This window comes from Saccoglossus kowalevskii, chromosome 5, assembly GCF_978046115.1.
Source record: "Saccoglossus kowalevskii chromosome 5, keSacKowa6.1, whole genome shotgun sequence".
Taxonomy (NCBI): Eukaryota; Metazoa; Hemichordata; class Enteropneusta; family Harrimaniidae; genus Saccoglossus; species Saccoglossus kowalevskii.
The window spans coordinates 32,544,548-32,558,973 of record NC_140645.1 but is presented as its reverse complement, the minus strand read 5'-3'; the positions used below and the strand labels follow the sequence as shown (position 1 = coordinate 32,558,973).

Below are 14,426 nucleotides of genomic sequence, written 5' to 3'. Positions count from 1 at the left end.
GGTAATATATGCTTATTAGTTGTGTCATGTATATACATGGTTCTGTGTCGTACATAAGGTGGTGCTGTAACATCTGCAGTGTGTATTATGGTGTGTATTTTTGTAAAAAAAATCGACGTTTTATACATTCACACTTTTTTCTTTTTCTCGTGAAAGAAGGTGTGCGAAATTGCTCCTGCAATTTTCTCATTTTAAGCTGGGTAATGAAAAATACTGTGGGGCTGAGAACATCCGAACAGTATCGTGCTTGAATAGGTCAGAGGTGATTATTCTGAAAACAAAAATTGTAGATATAATATGCCTAACGGGTGTACTGTAAATTACAAACATGTCCAACCCCAACCTATGGTGACGCCTACTGCTAGGATAACTATCCAATGTACCATCGTTTATTATACACGCAACATTTATTCAATATTTCCATAAATACATCATTCCATGTCATTCCACATTGATGCAACAAAGACACACGTTAGACGTTAGGTCTACATGCTCATACAAGAATTATAATAGAGTGATCCAAGTTCAGCATGATGAAATGAGATGCTTTCATTGGCGTAATACTGGCCATGTAATCACGACGACACCGACGCGGTCTAAGCTCTGCGTGATTATCTGGGCACGCTTATAGAATTTTATATCTCACCTACGAATTCAAATTCTAATCAAATTTCCAATGACGCATATGAATGAGACACTTTCAACGACGTATTATTTCCCAGCCAATCAATGATCAATTCACCACCCGGCCGGTGAAGTGAGTTGTAAACCGTAGTTTGGACGTTAGTTGTAGTAACCATAAATCTGACGTAGTTGTTCACCAAAACACGGAAAAAAGCTAGATGAACGAATAAGGTTGAACGTTAATTATTGCCGATGTTTATTATTTTATTTTCTATTTTGGCTGCTTTTAAATGATACACTCGCATTCCAAATATATCGTTATTGAACATAAATTCATACTTGTTTAAATCACGTTCATGCATAAATGAATGTAACATTTGTGGCGTTTACATGAGCCGTCTTATCCCAGTCTACCATCCTGAACGATTCTATAGGTGTCTGACTCTGTGTGTGGTAGTGCGTTTTATTTGTTTAGCTGCGGTGATACTACAAACTTATAACAACCAAAAACATACATTTCATCTCTAGTATTGTACTGATCCACAGTCCTTCTATATACTTGGAGCAGACATCCGTGTGTTTTTTCACCGCATGCATACCGTCACGGTGAAAACAAAGGCAGAAAACTTTCAGAAAACTTTAATTTGGGATAGTTGATCAGACTCCTTCGAACAGGGTAACAATATTATCTCTACATATATACATTTAGTTGCTAAGGATTATTTCAAAGTTGAGTTTGTGCTGTTTCTTCGACTTTAGCTGTTTTCACCGGCTCCTCAAGTGAGCATCTACAGCAGGTCACGTAATAGCCACAGAATAACAAAGAACGTTTTGCTCTAGCTGTCAAGCCAGTCTAGGTGTCATGCAAATATATTTGACCCTTATTTTAAGATTTGTTTTTCATTTTTGAAACATGTAATGTAGGTGGTATTGAACTCGTGATAGATATATAGTTTCACGTAAGTTATACCTACACATGCATACTCAAACGGGTCCGGCTTATAATAGATAATAGGTATTTTGTAGACTTGTTTTTGTTTGGGCACTGGGGACATTCATTGAACACATTATAAATTCAAGTAAACGTTGACTAGATTCAATTCAACAAAACGAGGTAACAATTTGTCTTACCTTTAGTATAGCTACGGTGAATAATGTTATTCATTTGCATTGAGTTTTCCGATGTCTAAATATTTGTTCTTTTGTGTTCAATATTTATATTCTACTATTGGAGATGTAATTTAGTTTTTGGTGCTTTGATATAAAATATTATCATTGTATATATACATGTATGTATTGTATGTATACATACATGTTTGAAATGGTTTATATAACTGTCTATTTACAATTCGTGTATTGCTAGGTTTACATGACAGCATTTTATCTGAGCACAAGTTCGGCTCCAATAAAACCTCGGGGTTGAACTCCGATAGTGTTGGACCCGACATGGCTCCGACCATGTATATGCATCGCGCCCAACTATCGGAGCCGAAATCACGCCCTCACTCTTTTTCATCAAGGAACATCTCATTTCAGCTATGGCGGAGACAACATCGTTTGTAATTTCACGTAATTTCTGGTTTGACAAAGAGGTACGCGCCCTAATATCTATTTTGCAGAGTAAAGAATTACAACGAAAGATTGATAGTTCAACGGGAAACAGAAAAATGGCGTACGAAATGATGCAACAAAAACTTGAAAGGACGACTGAACAGATGCAATGGAAATTGAAGAAACTTGTTAAAACACCGAAGATAAAATTGTAGAATCGGTTACGGTAGGCGACGTGTTCCTACTAGTTTTTTGACAACTGTTACAAATATCACAACAGTTGAATAATTACAATATGGTAATTTTGCATGACAATAACTTAAGCGAATAGGCTGTAACACATTTAGCGTATTTTAGCTGCTGTGTATCTTGTTTATTCGAGCATGGTTCGAGATACCTAAATTATAACACCAGTGTATTGTCTCAGACTCACGACTGTTTTTTCCCAGCTCAACAGTAACGTACTATGTAAAGAAACAACACAAGCATGACACCAACATCGTTTTCAGCCATGTTGTTTTCATGCCAAGTATTCTAGGGCACAACATTAATTCATTTACAATAATAATATTATTCAGAATCCGACTCCAGGGTGATCAATTTACTAATATGTGGTGACGATGACGTAATCAGAGTGAGTGAATTATTGTGTTGCTGGTTTTTATTATGGACTGTCACATACCCTAGAGTTTCGAATATGTCGTCATGGCAGTTATTTTGAACAATGCGTGTTTGATTGAAGGGTAGACTATATCTCCATGCAACTGCATTGACTGGTTTTGATTTCTGGCTTGACAGAATCTTGTCAATCTCATCTGTAGCTGACACGCCTATAAAGGCGTACATTTGCAGAACTAGTTGACGTGGTCTTGAAGTCAGGTCCTCGTACCGCACGATCATATAGTGTTTCTTCAACCACTCTGACCCGTTGCGAACTGCGTCTATGTTAGTTTTTAACCATATACAATAGTTTTTACTAGCGTCACTGATTTTTTGCGCGCTTTTCCCCTGTTTTTCACATGTGTCCAAGTGTTCAAACTTTATTCTCGAGTTGATCATTGCCCGAGGATCTCTTACAATTTGGATGACTTTCGCATCATACTTCTTTAACGTTTCCAGACCTTTGGAAATATCATTTATCCGCACAGTCTTCACCACACGATGAGCCTTTGTCATGCATATTTCAGATATTCGTTTGGCATTAAACTGAGGGCCTTCAAGGTGGGCGAGACCATTACTTGATTTCATCCACTTTGTCTTGTTGATAACAGGCAATAGTTCAGGACATCTTGTATAATCACAGTCAAAAAATCCCTCAATAATTTTGTAGAACGGTTTTTGAAGTTTCTCGATATTTGCTGCACTGTCGTTGTATACATTATAATGAAACGACTTTCGTAAAGCGAGTTCCGGTTCGTATAGGTACATAAATCCAGGATGATTAGAAAAATAACGACCGGTCAAAGATGATCCTGTACGCATTCTAGCGTTAATTAACACGTGAATTGGTTTGACCTTCTTAATTGCAGTTATCCTAATATTCTGGGAGGCAGGTATTTCAATATTCTCGGATACGGTCATTGGAATATCTTTAGATGATAAATAGCTCCAATCAAGGCATCGCATAAACAATGTTGTTAGTATGGAGAGCACTATACATACAATAAACCACAGCATCAAACGTCGTTCCATGTCTGAAATTATATAAAAAATATATCACTAAAATCAGTAAATATTAGGTCATGGTGGTTTTGAAACCTCGGTTGATGGAAAGAATTTATAAGATTGAGATGACCGACATTGTGCAATTCTTACTTATATTTTGGTACAAGGGATCCCAACTATTGTGATTCTACTTGCAGGAAAAACATACAGAAAGTAGAGTTGCCATTTTGTAGTTTATTCCGCTGCATTGATATCATATTATTCTCACGTGACTAAATGTGGAATATGGAATGGCATGCCAATATAACTTAATTTATACTCCACTGAGACCTACCTCATCGTCTTTTCTATCCTCATTTAAGGCATTGTAGATATATGAAATAGAATAATAACAATGGTCGGGAAATCTTAACAGATCGGATTTGTTATATTGGCGAACATGAGTGAATTTTTATTACATTTTATTAAATAAAGTATGATATCTCTTACAATTGACGCAGTTTGTGTTATTATATATATTCAAGATACCCAGGCAAGTGTTTTATTCCAATAACCGAAACAGTATGTTTGAAATTGTGTCACTTTTCATGAACAAAGTTATGTTATGATAATTATATTTTCTTTGCCACAAAAAATTGTATTCATTACATATTTTTTTAATAAATATCAATTTTTATACCATGTATACCTAATTTCATTAGCTTCCTTCCAGGGATAATCGTTTTATGTTCAGTTAATCAGCAACGGTGATAACGACAGATACACAAAACGTATGGGCAATCTATGAATCACAAGAACAAATCACATGAAGCATTTCATAACCTACTGGCAATAACTTGCATATCCGGCGTCCCAAATCAATTATTCAATTCAGCAAAATTTTACTTTGGGCTCTTTTGGAAATTTGTCACTTCTATTTAGCCTATTGTTCTGATTGGTTTGACTAAGCCACATATATAAAGATTGTTTTCCCTGTTTTAAAAAAGAGAAAGAGATTAAAAAAGTTTAATTTTGGCAGAGTGATGGCCAACTGATTTTAAAATGCTATGTCATATGCTGACGTTAAAAACGTAAAATGTCGCGAACAGTTCAGTTAAAGAAATTAAATATTCAGAAATTGTAGAGTTTGTATGTGGAGATATTGCCACCCTTGTCAAACGACAAAAAAGATCACTACAAGTGTAACTGATGTATTTATTTACCTAAATCATTGTTGTTGAACGGTGGATCATTTTGCAGACAAATCTGGACACATATTTTTATTCAATAATTGAGGAGAGATTAAAAACAACTGAGCAATACAATATATGATCATATTAGCCTGCACATTTTAAGTAGTAGTGAGAAAGCTTATGAAATGTAGTTAAATCGTCATTATGGCGGGGAGCTGAAAATAATTCATATCGTAATGCTCCAAAATAGTATCACATATAATTCAGTTGTATTGTTTAGGTCGAAAGTTCAATTAAATATCCAGTAACGGTTTTCTTTCATATGTCCTAGTGCTTTTAAAGTAATCAGTAATATATAAGTTATAAGAAATACTTGAAAATTCCTATCCCACATGATGTTAATTTTGCGATGATCGGGGGGACCAGTGATGTGTCGATGGATTGAAGCTCGTAAAGAAGACAGCGACGGCTTGCTGTACTGCACCCCATCTTGCTTGCGAGCTGAAGCGTAAAATTCCCACAGCAAGATGACACGAAGTTCTTCAAAATATTGGTGGCGCATGCCCCTTGTATTCAAGCCATTCTAGGAAGAAAACACGTACTCCCCATTTAGTCTGCTGTGAAATATCTTTTTTCATTTCTTGCATTTTCGAGCACATTTAACTGGGATTCGTCGACATCGATAAAACGCGTCATTGTTTGCCTTTGGTGAGCTACATTTATTTACGTGTTGGGCGTCGGTACCGGGTGTTTCTCGCGAGGTTGGAATTGGCCAGACGACGGTTTTTGTTTGTCGTTATGGCGGGAATGACATTTTTCATGTAAACTAATAACAAATAATTATTTTAGTTATTTAGTTATTAATTTTCAGTTTTGATTTTATTCGTTTTCACCCCATAGTTTCCCTTATTATTATTAAATGGCCGCCTCTTTATTTGTTTTCCGAACTCAAAATTTATTCCTATGCATGGTACGGGGCCCAATAATGCAATGATGCAATACATTATCGCGAATAATCTGTGGCAATGACGTCATAAAATTCGCTTGTATTGACAATGCTTTAATATAATTACTAATATTAGAGGATTAAATATCAAAGCAATCGGACTAACTATATTTAGAATATAACAGCAATTGCACTAAATTAGGGAATGGTAGGTATCGTCACAAAATGAACAAATATGAAAACCCAAGACCCCTGCCACAAACGAAAGTATCAACCTGACTGACTGTTTTTCTAAGACAACATTGCAGTAGTTATAATCACAAGTCAAAACAAGTGAAAACGATATTAGCTGTCGGTGAAAATTTCAAATGTAAGAGTTTCAGTTGTACGCTTTGATAGGATGATTTACTGCAAAAACAATAACAAACCGAGAAACGTAGCAATATTACTGACAAAAAATACACGCTTTGAATCGTACCTTACCCACACAGTCACACAGAGTTGTTGAAGCTTCAGTTGATTCTGCTGATGTGGCTATCTGATGTCACATCGCGTGCTTTTTCATCTTGTTTATGACGCTTAGGTTCGTCTCACCAGTCTTTTAGCATTCTCTACTGGGTGGTCACAGTTATGATTGACAGAATGACACAGTATGACGTATGCGGATGTGTCATGTTGTATGTATTCTACAAGTATAACCATGAACATTTCTGTTTACAATATTTTTAAGGAGGATTTGGATTATAACATATTTACTTTAAGTTACTAAACTGTAATTTGTTTTTAGTGTTATCTCCTGATAAGTACAAAAGCAAATATTCCGCTGGAATCATGTATATGCTTCTTTCAAGAGAGGGAGTTAGTCTAAAGAGGGGACAGTTCATTCGATTCGATGGATTATTTACCTAATATTAGCATTTGAGGGCTGCTGTGTATAAATTACTACACTGAATTAGCTGAAAAGTATGCGTTAGCGACGTATGCTGAATTTGATATGCCATTATTTAAACCAGTATTAACACCTTGGCTACTATTTCGACATTGGCTGTTAATATTATTGATTTAGCTAACTGGTAAGCAGACGTCCAAAACTAGTACAGAATGGCTGAACTTTGTTTATATTACTTGCTGACATATGTATGATGTGTCTCTACTCTCAATACAGCGAATCTGCTCACAACTAACTCTGTGACGGCCACGTCACATGTTCTATTTAACACTGTGATTTTTAAAAACAATAATTCTGCATTTGCAAATAACAGATAATATGGTTGAAAATACAAATATAATGCGGTGAGTTCTCTTCATACAAAATGGAGAGACTAAATACCCATCCCGTGTGAATGGGTTTGCTATAATATACATACAATTGTTTATATAATAATACTGGTAGTCACGACATGTTTCAAAACAACATTTCATTTGAAATCTTTAGATGAAACCAGAGGGATAGTCCAATCATTCTAGCAAAAAAGGGGGCCAAACCGTCACAAATTACAACAAAAATAATTTCATCACAGTGCTTTTCGGAAAGGTATCTAGATTGACATACTAAAAGTCTAGGAAAATCTAGGCTTCCGATATATACCTAATTTGCATATATTCAAAATGGCCGTTTTGCACATTTTTACAACATGGAAATATAACTATTTGGACATATCTTTAATTCTAGATGAGGTATTTTAAAAATTCATGATGCTATGGTACTGTTTTGAGGCGGAGAATGAGAGTGCGAAATGTGTTGATTTGGTAGATGAAAATTAGCATAAATCCAATATGGCCGCGATAATATATTTATTTAATGTAACTTCTCTTCCGGCTTCTCTTCTATGTGGCATAAGTAATAAATTTAAGATGCGAGAATACAATTTTAAACAAAATATGTAAATAAATATGTAAATAAATGGTTTCTTTGGTAGACGGATGCTTCATCTGAATAAATCCAACATGGCCGTCACATCTAAAAAAACTAGAGGAATGAAACACCTTGGACGGATCTACAAATCTGCTATACTATATTCATAATAGACCATTTAAACGTAAATTTTCAACTTTATAAACTATATTTTTTGAATTAACAAACTGTATTTAATAGTTCTGTTCTAAATAATTCTGTCCAAAAGTTTATTGTTTGATTAATGTAATTGCTAATCGTCATCGCTATCTTCATCAGATATCTGAACTACATTTGTGCATCCAGATCCACGACATTTACCACAAACTGCAGAACATTCAAGGTTGTGCTTTCTGCAGGTACATCTGAGACTGCGACAGTATGTGGAGCAGTTGCATCTCACTATCCTCGCGAGAAATTCAGGTGCTGCCTCCTTGTCAGTCATTACAGGAATGATGATAGGTTGTGAATCGCGTCCTGGGATTTGCTTCCTGGCGAGAAATCCGATTCGTGTCTTTATCACGACTTCATTGTCCATAAAGGCGACACACCCGTCTGAGAAGGACGCCCCTAGTTCAGCCCGACGCCTACCTGAGGCAAGGGTGAGTAGGAAGACTGTTTTCCACGTCAAGTGGTGCTGATCGTAGAGGTTCAAAGGGCTGCTTAGAGCGGCCAACACAACCGATAAGTTCGAATTGGTTGGTTCCCTCATTCAGGGTCTAGGCCTCTGATTAAACAGTAAACAATGGTAGGACAACAGGCTAGCCTCGTCCCCAGAGAATCCCAATGGTTGACCTATAGCTAACAATCGCTGAAAGAACAAGTCCATTTCGTTCAAACGATGGATGAAAAGTCAGCTGTCTGGCCAACAAAGGGATGGCAAGGATCTCCCTTCCACTACACCTCAGTGTACGCACGTCATTTCGAGACGTAGGCTGTGTTGGTGGGATCTCTGTTCGCCCTGACCAGGACGTTGGCAGCCCACTCAGAAAAGTGAATCAACTGAGAGCCTTGATGCGTGTAAGTGGTACACCGCTGGGTTCAAAATCAGTGCTGCATCTGGTTGGGACAGCAGATCCAGAAGCACCCCTGGTGTTTCGACTAACATTTCCAACAGTAGTGGAAACCAGACCTTGCTTGGCCCATTGGGCGCCACCCGCGTCAAAGTGCAGATGCGCTCCTGTCGAAGTTTCTCCAGTACCCGGTGAATAGCGGGAAGGAAGTAAAGGCTTACACGTCAATGTGGGTCCATGGGGGACGACAAAGTGTTCCTGGCCCAGGCTCCTGGAGTTGGCAGGAGTGTCATGTACGTCGGGAGCTTGGCGTTCTGGGGTGTGGTGAATAGGTCTAACCTTGGACCGTCCCACCGCCGAAACAGTCTGGAGGTTACCCATTGGGGTATCCACTACTCCGCGTTCTGGAGACGGAGCTGCCACGAGAGGGTGTCCACTTGACTGTTTTTCGCTCCTGGAAGGTGGAGTGCGGCTAACTCCACATTGTATTCCGGGTACCAAAGGAGAATTTGCTCTGCTAGGACTGACAACAATGGGGATCCTTGCCCCCCCCCCCCTCCTTGTAGCTATAGCTGTGTTGTCCGTGCGAAGCAAGACTCTGTGGTCACAAACTAGGGGTAGAAAGTGGAGTAGTGCTAAGCGCACTTCTTTCAGTTCGAGCCAGTTGATATGGCAGTCCTGAATCTAATGCAGGGGCCATATTTTCCATTGGGCTTGTTCGTCCAATATGTGCGCTCCCCAACATGTGAGGGAAGCATCCGTTTCCAGAGTCATAGCCGTAGCGAGTGGGTCCAAGGGGACCCCCTGCCTGAGGTTGGCAATTGCCGACCACCAGGGCAAGGCATCCCTCGCTTGGTCCTGGTCCGAGAGTGCTACTCGCCTCTCCAGTTCCCGTAAGAGAGTGTTGCAACAAAAACGCGCTGTAATGGGCGGCTGCATAATGCGGTCTGGGGGTACTTCCCTGCGAACTGCTGACATCATTCTGATGATCTGCATTAGTTCTCGGAGGGACACAGAGAGAACGCTGACTAGGCATTTCGCTGGGTCGTTTAGGCAACAGGCCTGCAGTGACCGTACCAAGCCCACCTCTGTGTCAAACTCCCTGGCCAGAAACACCAACTGTTGTGTTGGCTGAGGGTGGGCCTTCCACGATTTACCAGGAAGCACAACTGGTCTAGAAAATCTGGTGTTAGCCTTACTGTTTGACTAACTACCCCTTGTTGGGTTGTGTAGCAACCAGCCATCTAGGTACACGTTGATGTGTACCGATGTTATGTGTATCGGCGCTGCAGTAGCACCACCTGTTTCCACACTCTGGTGAATATGTATGGAGCCATGCAAAACCTGAAGGAGAGCACCCCGCGCTCGACTACTTGGCCGAATTGGGCGAATCGAGGCAGTCGCTGACTCACTTGGTGTAACGGTATGTGCGGGTAAGTATCGCTCAAATCTAGCGAGGCTAACCAGTAGAAACAGAGCATGGAGAATAATATGGTGCTCGGCGTTTCCAGGAAGCTCATACTGATTTAGTCTGCTTAAGCACAGCCACCTGTAGTCTCAGTTGTTGTCTTTAGAACCACCAATACTTGCGAGTAGAAGCCCGGACTTAACGCCGGGTCCCCTATCCTGTGTATATCGCACTTTGTAAGCAAACTATCTACCTCCTGTCAGTTTACTCTCGCTTTGCGGGAGTCCCCTGTTTGTGCCCTGAATGGGGGCTGGTGCCAGGGGGTGGAGATTGCAGTGGGATAACCGTGTATCGCCACCTGGAGATTCCAGGGATCGGTTACGCGCTGCCTCAGAACCGGAATACATCGGCGCAATCAATGTGACAGAGATGTGTGGGTTCGACGGTTCCACATCGGGGTGATCTCTCCTCCACAGAGGTGAGACCCCACGAGGCCTGTGGAAGTCGATAGGTTTAGACTCTACCTCCCGCCGAACGTATGCCCATCCCCATTGTCACAAGCAGAAGCATCAAACCTGCTTCCCTGCGAGCTGGGTAGGCGACCCCTGAGGAAGACAGGGGAACGCCACCTGGTCCTTTCTTCCTGGGGGCGCGTCACCACTCTTCCCTCCCCCGGAAGAGCCGGGACGCTTGCCTCCTGGCTACTTCTGGCCAGTGGGTGTCGACTACGTTTTCTCAGCTTGGGGTCCTTACCGCTTGCCCTTGGCAGAAGCCAAACTGGCTTGCGGGCCTCACCTGTACCAACTGGTCAGTGGGATCCTGAAGCACAGAGACTGCTCCTTCCATCCTCAAAAAATAAGAGGGTGGGGGAGGTCCAGCCTGCGTAACTGAGGCGATGAAAACAGGCAAAACCGCATTCCTCTGTACAGAGGCAGGCCCTGCCACAAGAGCCAGATGACACTGCAGGATATCCCGCTCAGCCGTGTCAGTGCATATTATGAGTAACGCTTGTTTTAGTCAGTGCATATTATAAGTATCTCTTGTTTTTGTCAGTGCATATTATAAGTATCTCTTGTTTTTGTCAGTGCATATTATAAGTATCTCTTGTTTTTGTTAGTGCATATTATAAGTATATCTCGTTTTTGTCAGTGCATATTATAAGTATCTCTTGTTTTTGTCAGTGTATATTATAAGTATCTCTTGTTTTTGTCAGTGCATATTATAAGTATCTCTTGTTTTTGTCAGTGCATATTATAAGTATCTCTTGTTTTTGTCAGTGCATAATATAAGTATCTCTTGTTTTTGTCAATGCATATTATAAGTATCTCTTGTTTTTGTCAGTGCATATTATAAGTATCTCTTGTTTTTGTCAGTGCATATTATAAGTATCTCTTGTTTTTGTCAGTGCGTGTTATAAGTATCTCTTGTTTTTGTCAGTGCATGTTATAAGTATCTCTTGTTTTTGTCAGTGCATATTATAAGTATATCTTGTTTTAGTCACTGCATATTGTAAGTATCTCTTGTTTTAGTCAGTGCATATTATAAGTATCTCTTGTTTTTGTCAGTGCATATTATAAGTATCTCTTGTTTTTGTCAGTGCGTGTTATAAGTATCTCTTGTTTTTGTCAGTGCATGTTATAAGTATCTCTTGTTTTTGTCAGTGCATATTATAAGTATATCTTGTTTTAGTCACTGCATATTGTAAGTATCTCTTGTTTTAGTCAGTGCATATTATAAGTATCTCTTGTTTTTGTCAGTGCATATTATAAGTATCTCTTGTTTTTGTCAGTGCATATTATAAGTATCTCTTGTTTTTGTCAGTGCATAATATAAGTATCTCTTGTTTTTGTCAGTGCATATTATAAGTATCTCTTGTTTTTGTCAATGCATATTATAAGTATATCTTGTTTTAGTCAGTGCATATTATAAATATCTCTTGTTTAAATCATTGCATATTATCAGTTTCTCTTGTTTTTGTCAGTGCATATTATTAGTATCTGATGTTTTATTCAGAGCATAATATAAGTATATCTTGTTTTTGTCAGTGCATATTATAAGTATATCTTGTTTTTGTCAGTGCATATTATTAGTATCTGCTGTTTTATTCAGTGCATAATATAAGTATCTCTTGTTTATGTCAGTGCTTATTTTAAGTATATCTTGTTTTTGTCAGTGCATATTATAAGTATCTCTTGTTTTTGTCAGTGCATATTATAAGTACCTCTTGTTTTTGTCAGTGCGTGTTATAAGTATCTCTTGTTTTTGTCAGTGCATGTTATAAGTATCTCTTGTTTTTGTCAGTGCATATTATAAGTATATCTTGTTTTAGTCACTGCATATTGTAAGTATCTATTGTGTTAGTCAGTGCATATTATAAGTATCTCTTGTTTTTGTCAGTGCATATTATAAGTATCTCTTGTTTTTGTCAGTGCATATTATAAGTATATCTTGTTTTTGTCAGTGCGTGTTATAAGTATCTCTTGTTTTTGTCAGTGCATGTTATAAGTATCTCTTGTTTTTGTCAGTGCATATTATAAGTATATCTTGTTTTAGTCACTGCATATTGTAAGTATCTATTGTGTTAGTCAGTGCATATTATAAGTATCTCTTGTTTTTGTCAGTGCATATTATAAGTATCACTTGTTGTTGTCAGTGCGTGTGATAAGTATCTCTTGTTTTTGTCAGTGCATGTTATAAGTATCTCTTGTTTTTGTCAGTGCATATTATAAATATCTCTTGTTTAAGTCAGTGCATATTATAAGTATCTCTTGTTTAAGTCATTGCATATTATCAGTTTCTCTTGTTTTTGTCAGTGCATATTTTAAGTATATCTCGTTTTTGTCAGTGCATAATATAAGTACCTATTGGTTTAGTCATTGCATATTGTATATAACTCTTGTTTTTGTCAGTGTATATTATATGTATCACTCTTGTTTTTGTCTGCATATTGTATGTAACTCTTGTTTTTGTCAGTGTATATTTTAAGTATATCTCGTTTTTGTCAGTGCATAATATAAGTACCTCTTGGTTTAGTCAGTGCATATTATGAGTATATCTTGTTTTTGTCATTGCATATTATCAGTTTCTCTTGTTTTTGTCAGTGCATATTTTAAGTATATCTCGTTTTTGTCAGTGCATAATATAAGTACCTCTTGGTTTAGTCAGTGCATATTATGAGTATATCTTGTTTTTGTCAGTGTATATTATAAGTATCTCTTGTTTTTGTCAGTGCATATTATAAGTATATCTTGTTTTAGTCATTGCATATTGTATATAACTCTTGTTTTTGTCAGTGTATATTATATGTATCACTCTTGTTTTTGTCTGCATATTGTATGTAACTCTTGTTTTTGTCAGTGTATATTATAAGTATCACTATTGTGTTAGTCAGTGCATATTATAAGTATCTCTTGTTTTTGTCAGTGCATATTATAAGTATCTCTTGTTTTTGTCAATGCATATTATAAGTATATCTTGTTTTAGTCAGTGCATATTATAAATATCTCTTGTTTAAGTCATTGCATATTATCAGTTTCTCTTGTTTTTGTCAGTGCATATTATTAGTATCTGATGTTTTATTCAGTGCATATTATAAGTATCTCTTGTTTTTGTCAGTGCATATTATAAGTATATCTTGTTTTAGTCACTGCATATTGTAAGTATCTATTGTGTTAGTCAGTGCATATTATAAGTATCTCTTGTTTTTGTCAGTGCATATTATAAGTATCTCTTGTTTTTGTCAGTGCATATTATAAGTATCTCTTGTTTTTGTCAGTGCATATTATAAGTATATCTTGTTTTAGTCACTGCATATTGTAAGTATCTATTGTGTTAGTCAGTGCATACTATAAGTATATCTTGTTTTAGTTAGTGCATATTATAAGTATCTCTTGTTTTTGTCAGTGCATGTTATAAGTATCTCTTGTTTTTGTCAGTGCATATTATAAGTATATCTTGTTTTTGTCAGTGCATATTATAAGTATCTCTTGTTTTTGTCAGTGCATATTATAAGTATATCTTGTTTTAGTCACTGCATATTGTAAGTATCTATTGTGTTAGTCAGTGCATACTATAAGTATATCTTGTTTTAGTTAGTGCATATTATAAGTATCTCTTGTTTTTGTCAGTGCATGTTATAAGTATCTATTGTGTT

General features: G+C 37.6%; 1 protein-coding gene across 1 annotated transcript; it reads right to left on the bottom strand.

The window, feature by feature from the left end:
- Positions 1-2,524: 2,524 nt before the first annotated feature.
- LOC102809065 (carbohydrate sulfotransferase 3-like) lies at positions 2,525-6,521 on the bottom strand. Its single transcript, XM_006822450.3, has 2 exons — positions 6,437-6,521; positions 2,525-3,869 (listed from the first exon to the last, which is right to left on the bottom strand). Exon 2 carries the CDS (start codon positions 3,865-3,867, stop codon positions 2,746-2,748), a length of 1,122 nt encoding a protein of 373 aa, XP_006822513.3. The 5' UTR covers positions 3,868-3,869; positions 6,437-6,521; the 3' UTR covers positions 2,525-2,745.
- Positions 6,522-14,426: the final 7,905 nt, after the last annotated feature.

Excerpts from the sequence above, each read along its gene's own strand:
- LOC102809065 (XM_006822450.3), bottom strand. The coding sequence starts at position 3,867 with ATGGAACGACGTTTGATGCTGTGGTTTATTGTATGTATAGTGCTCTCC.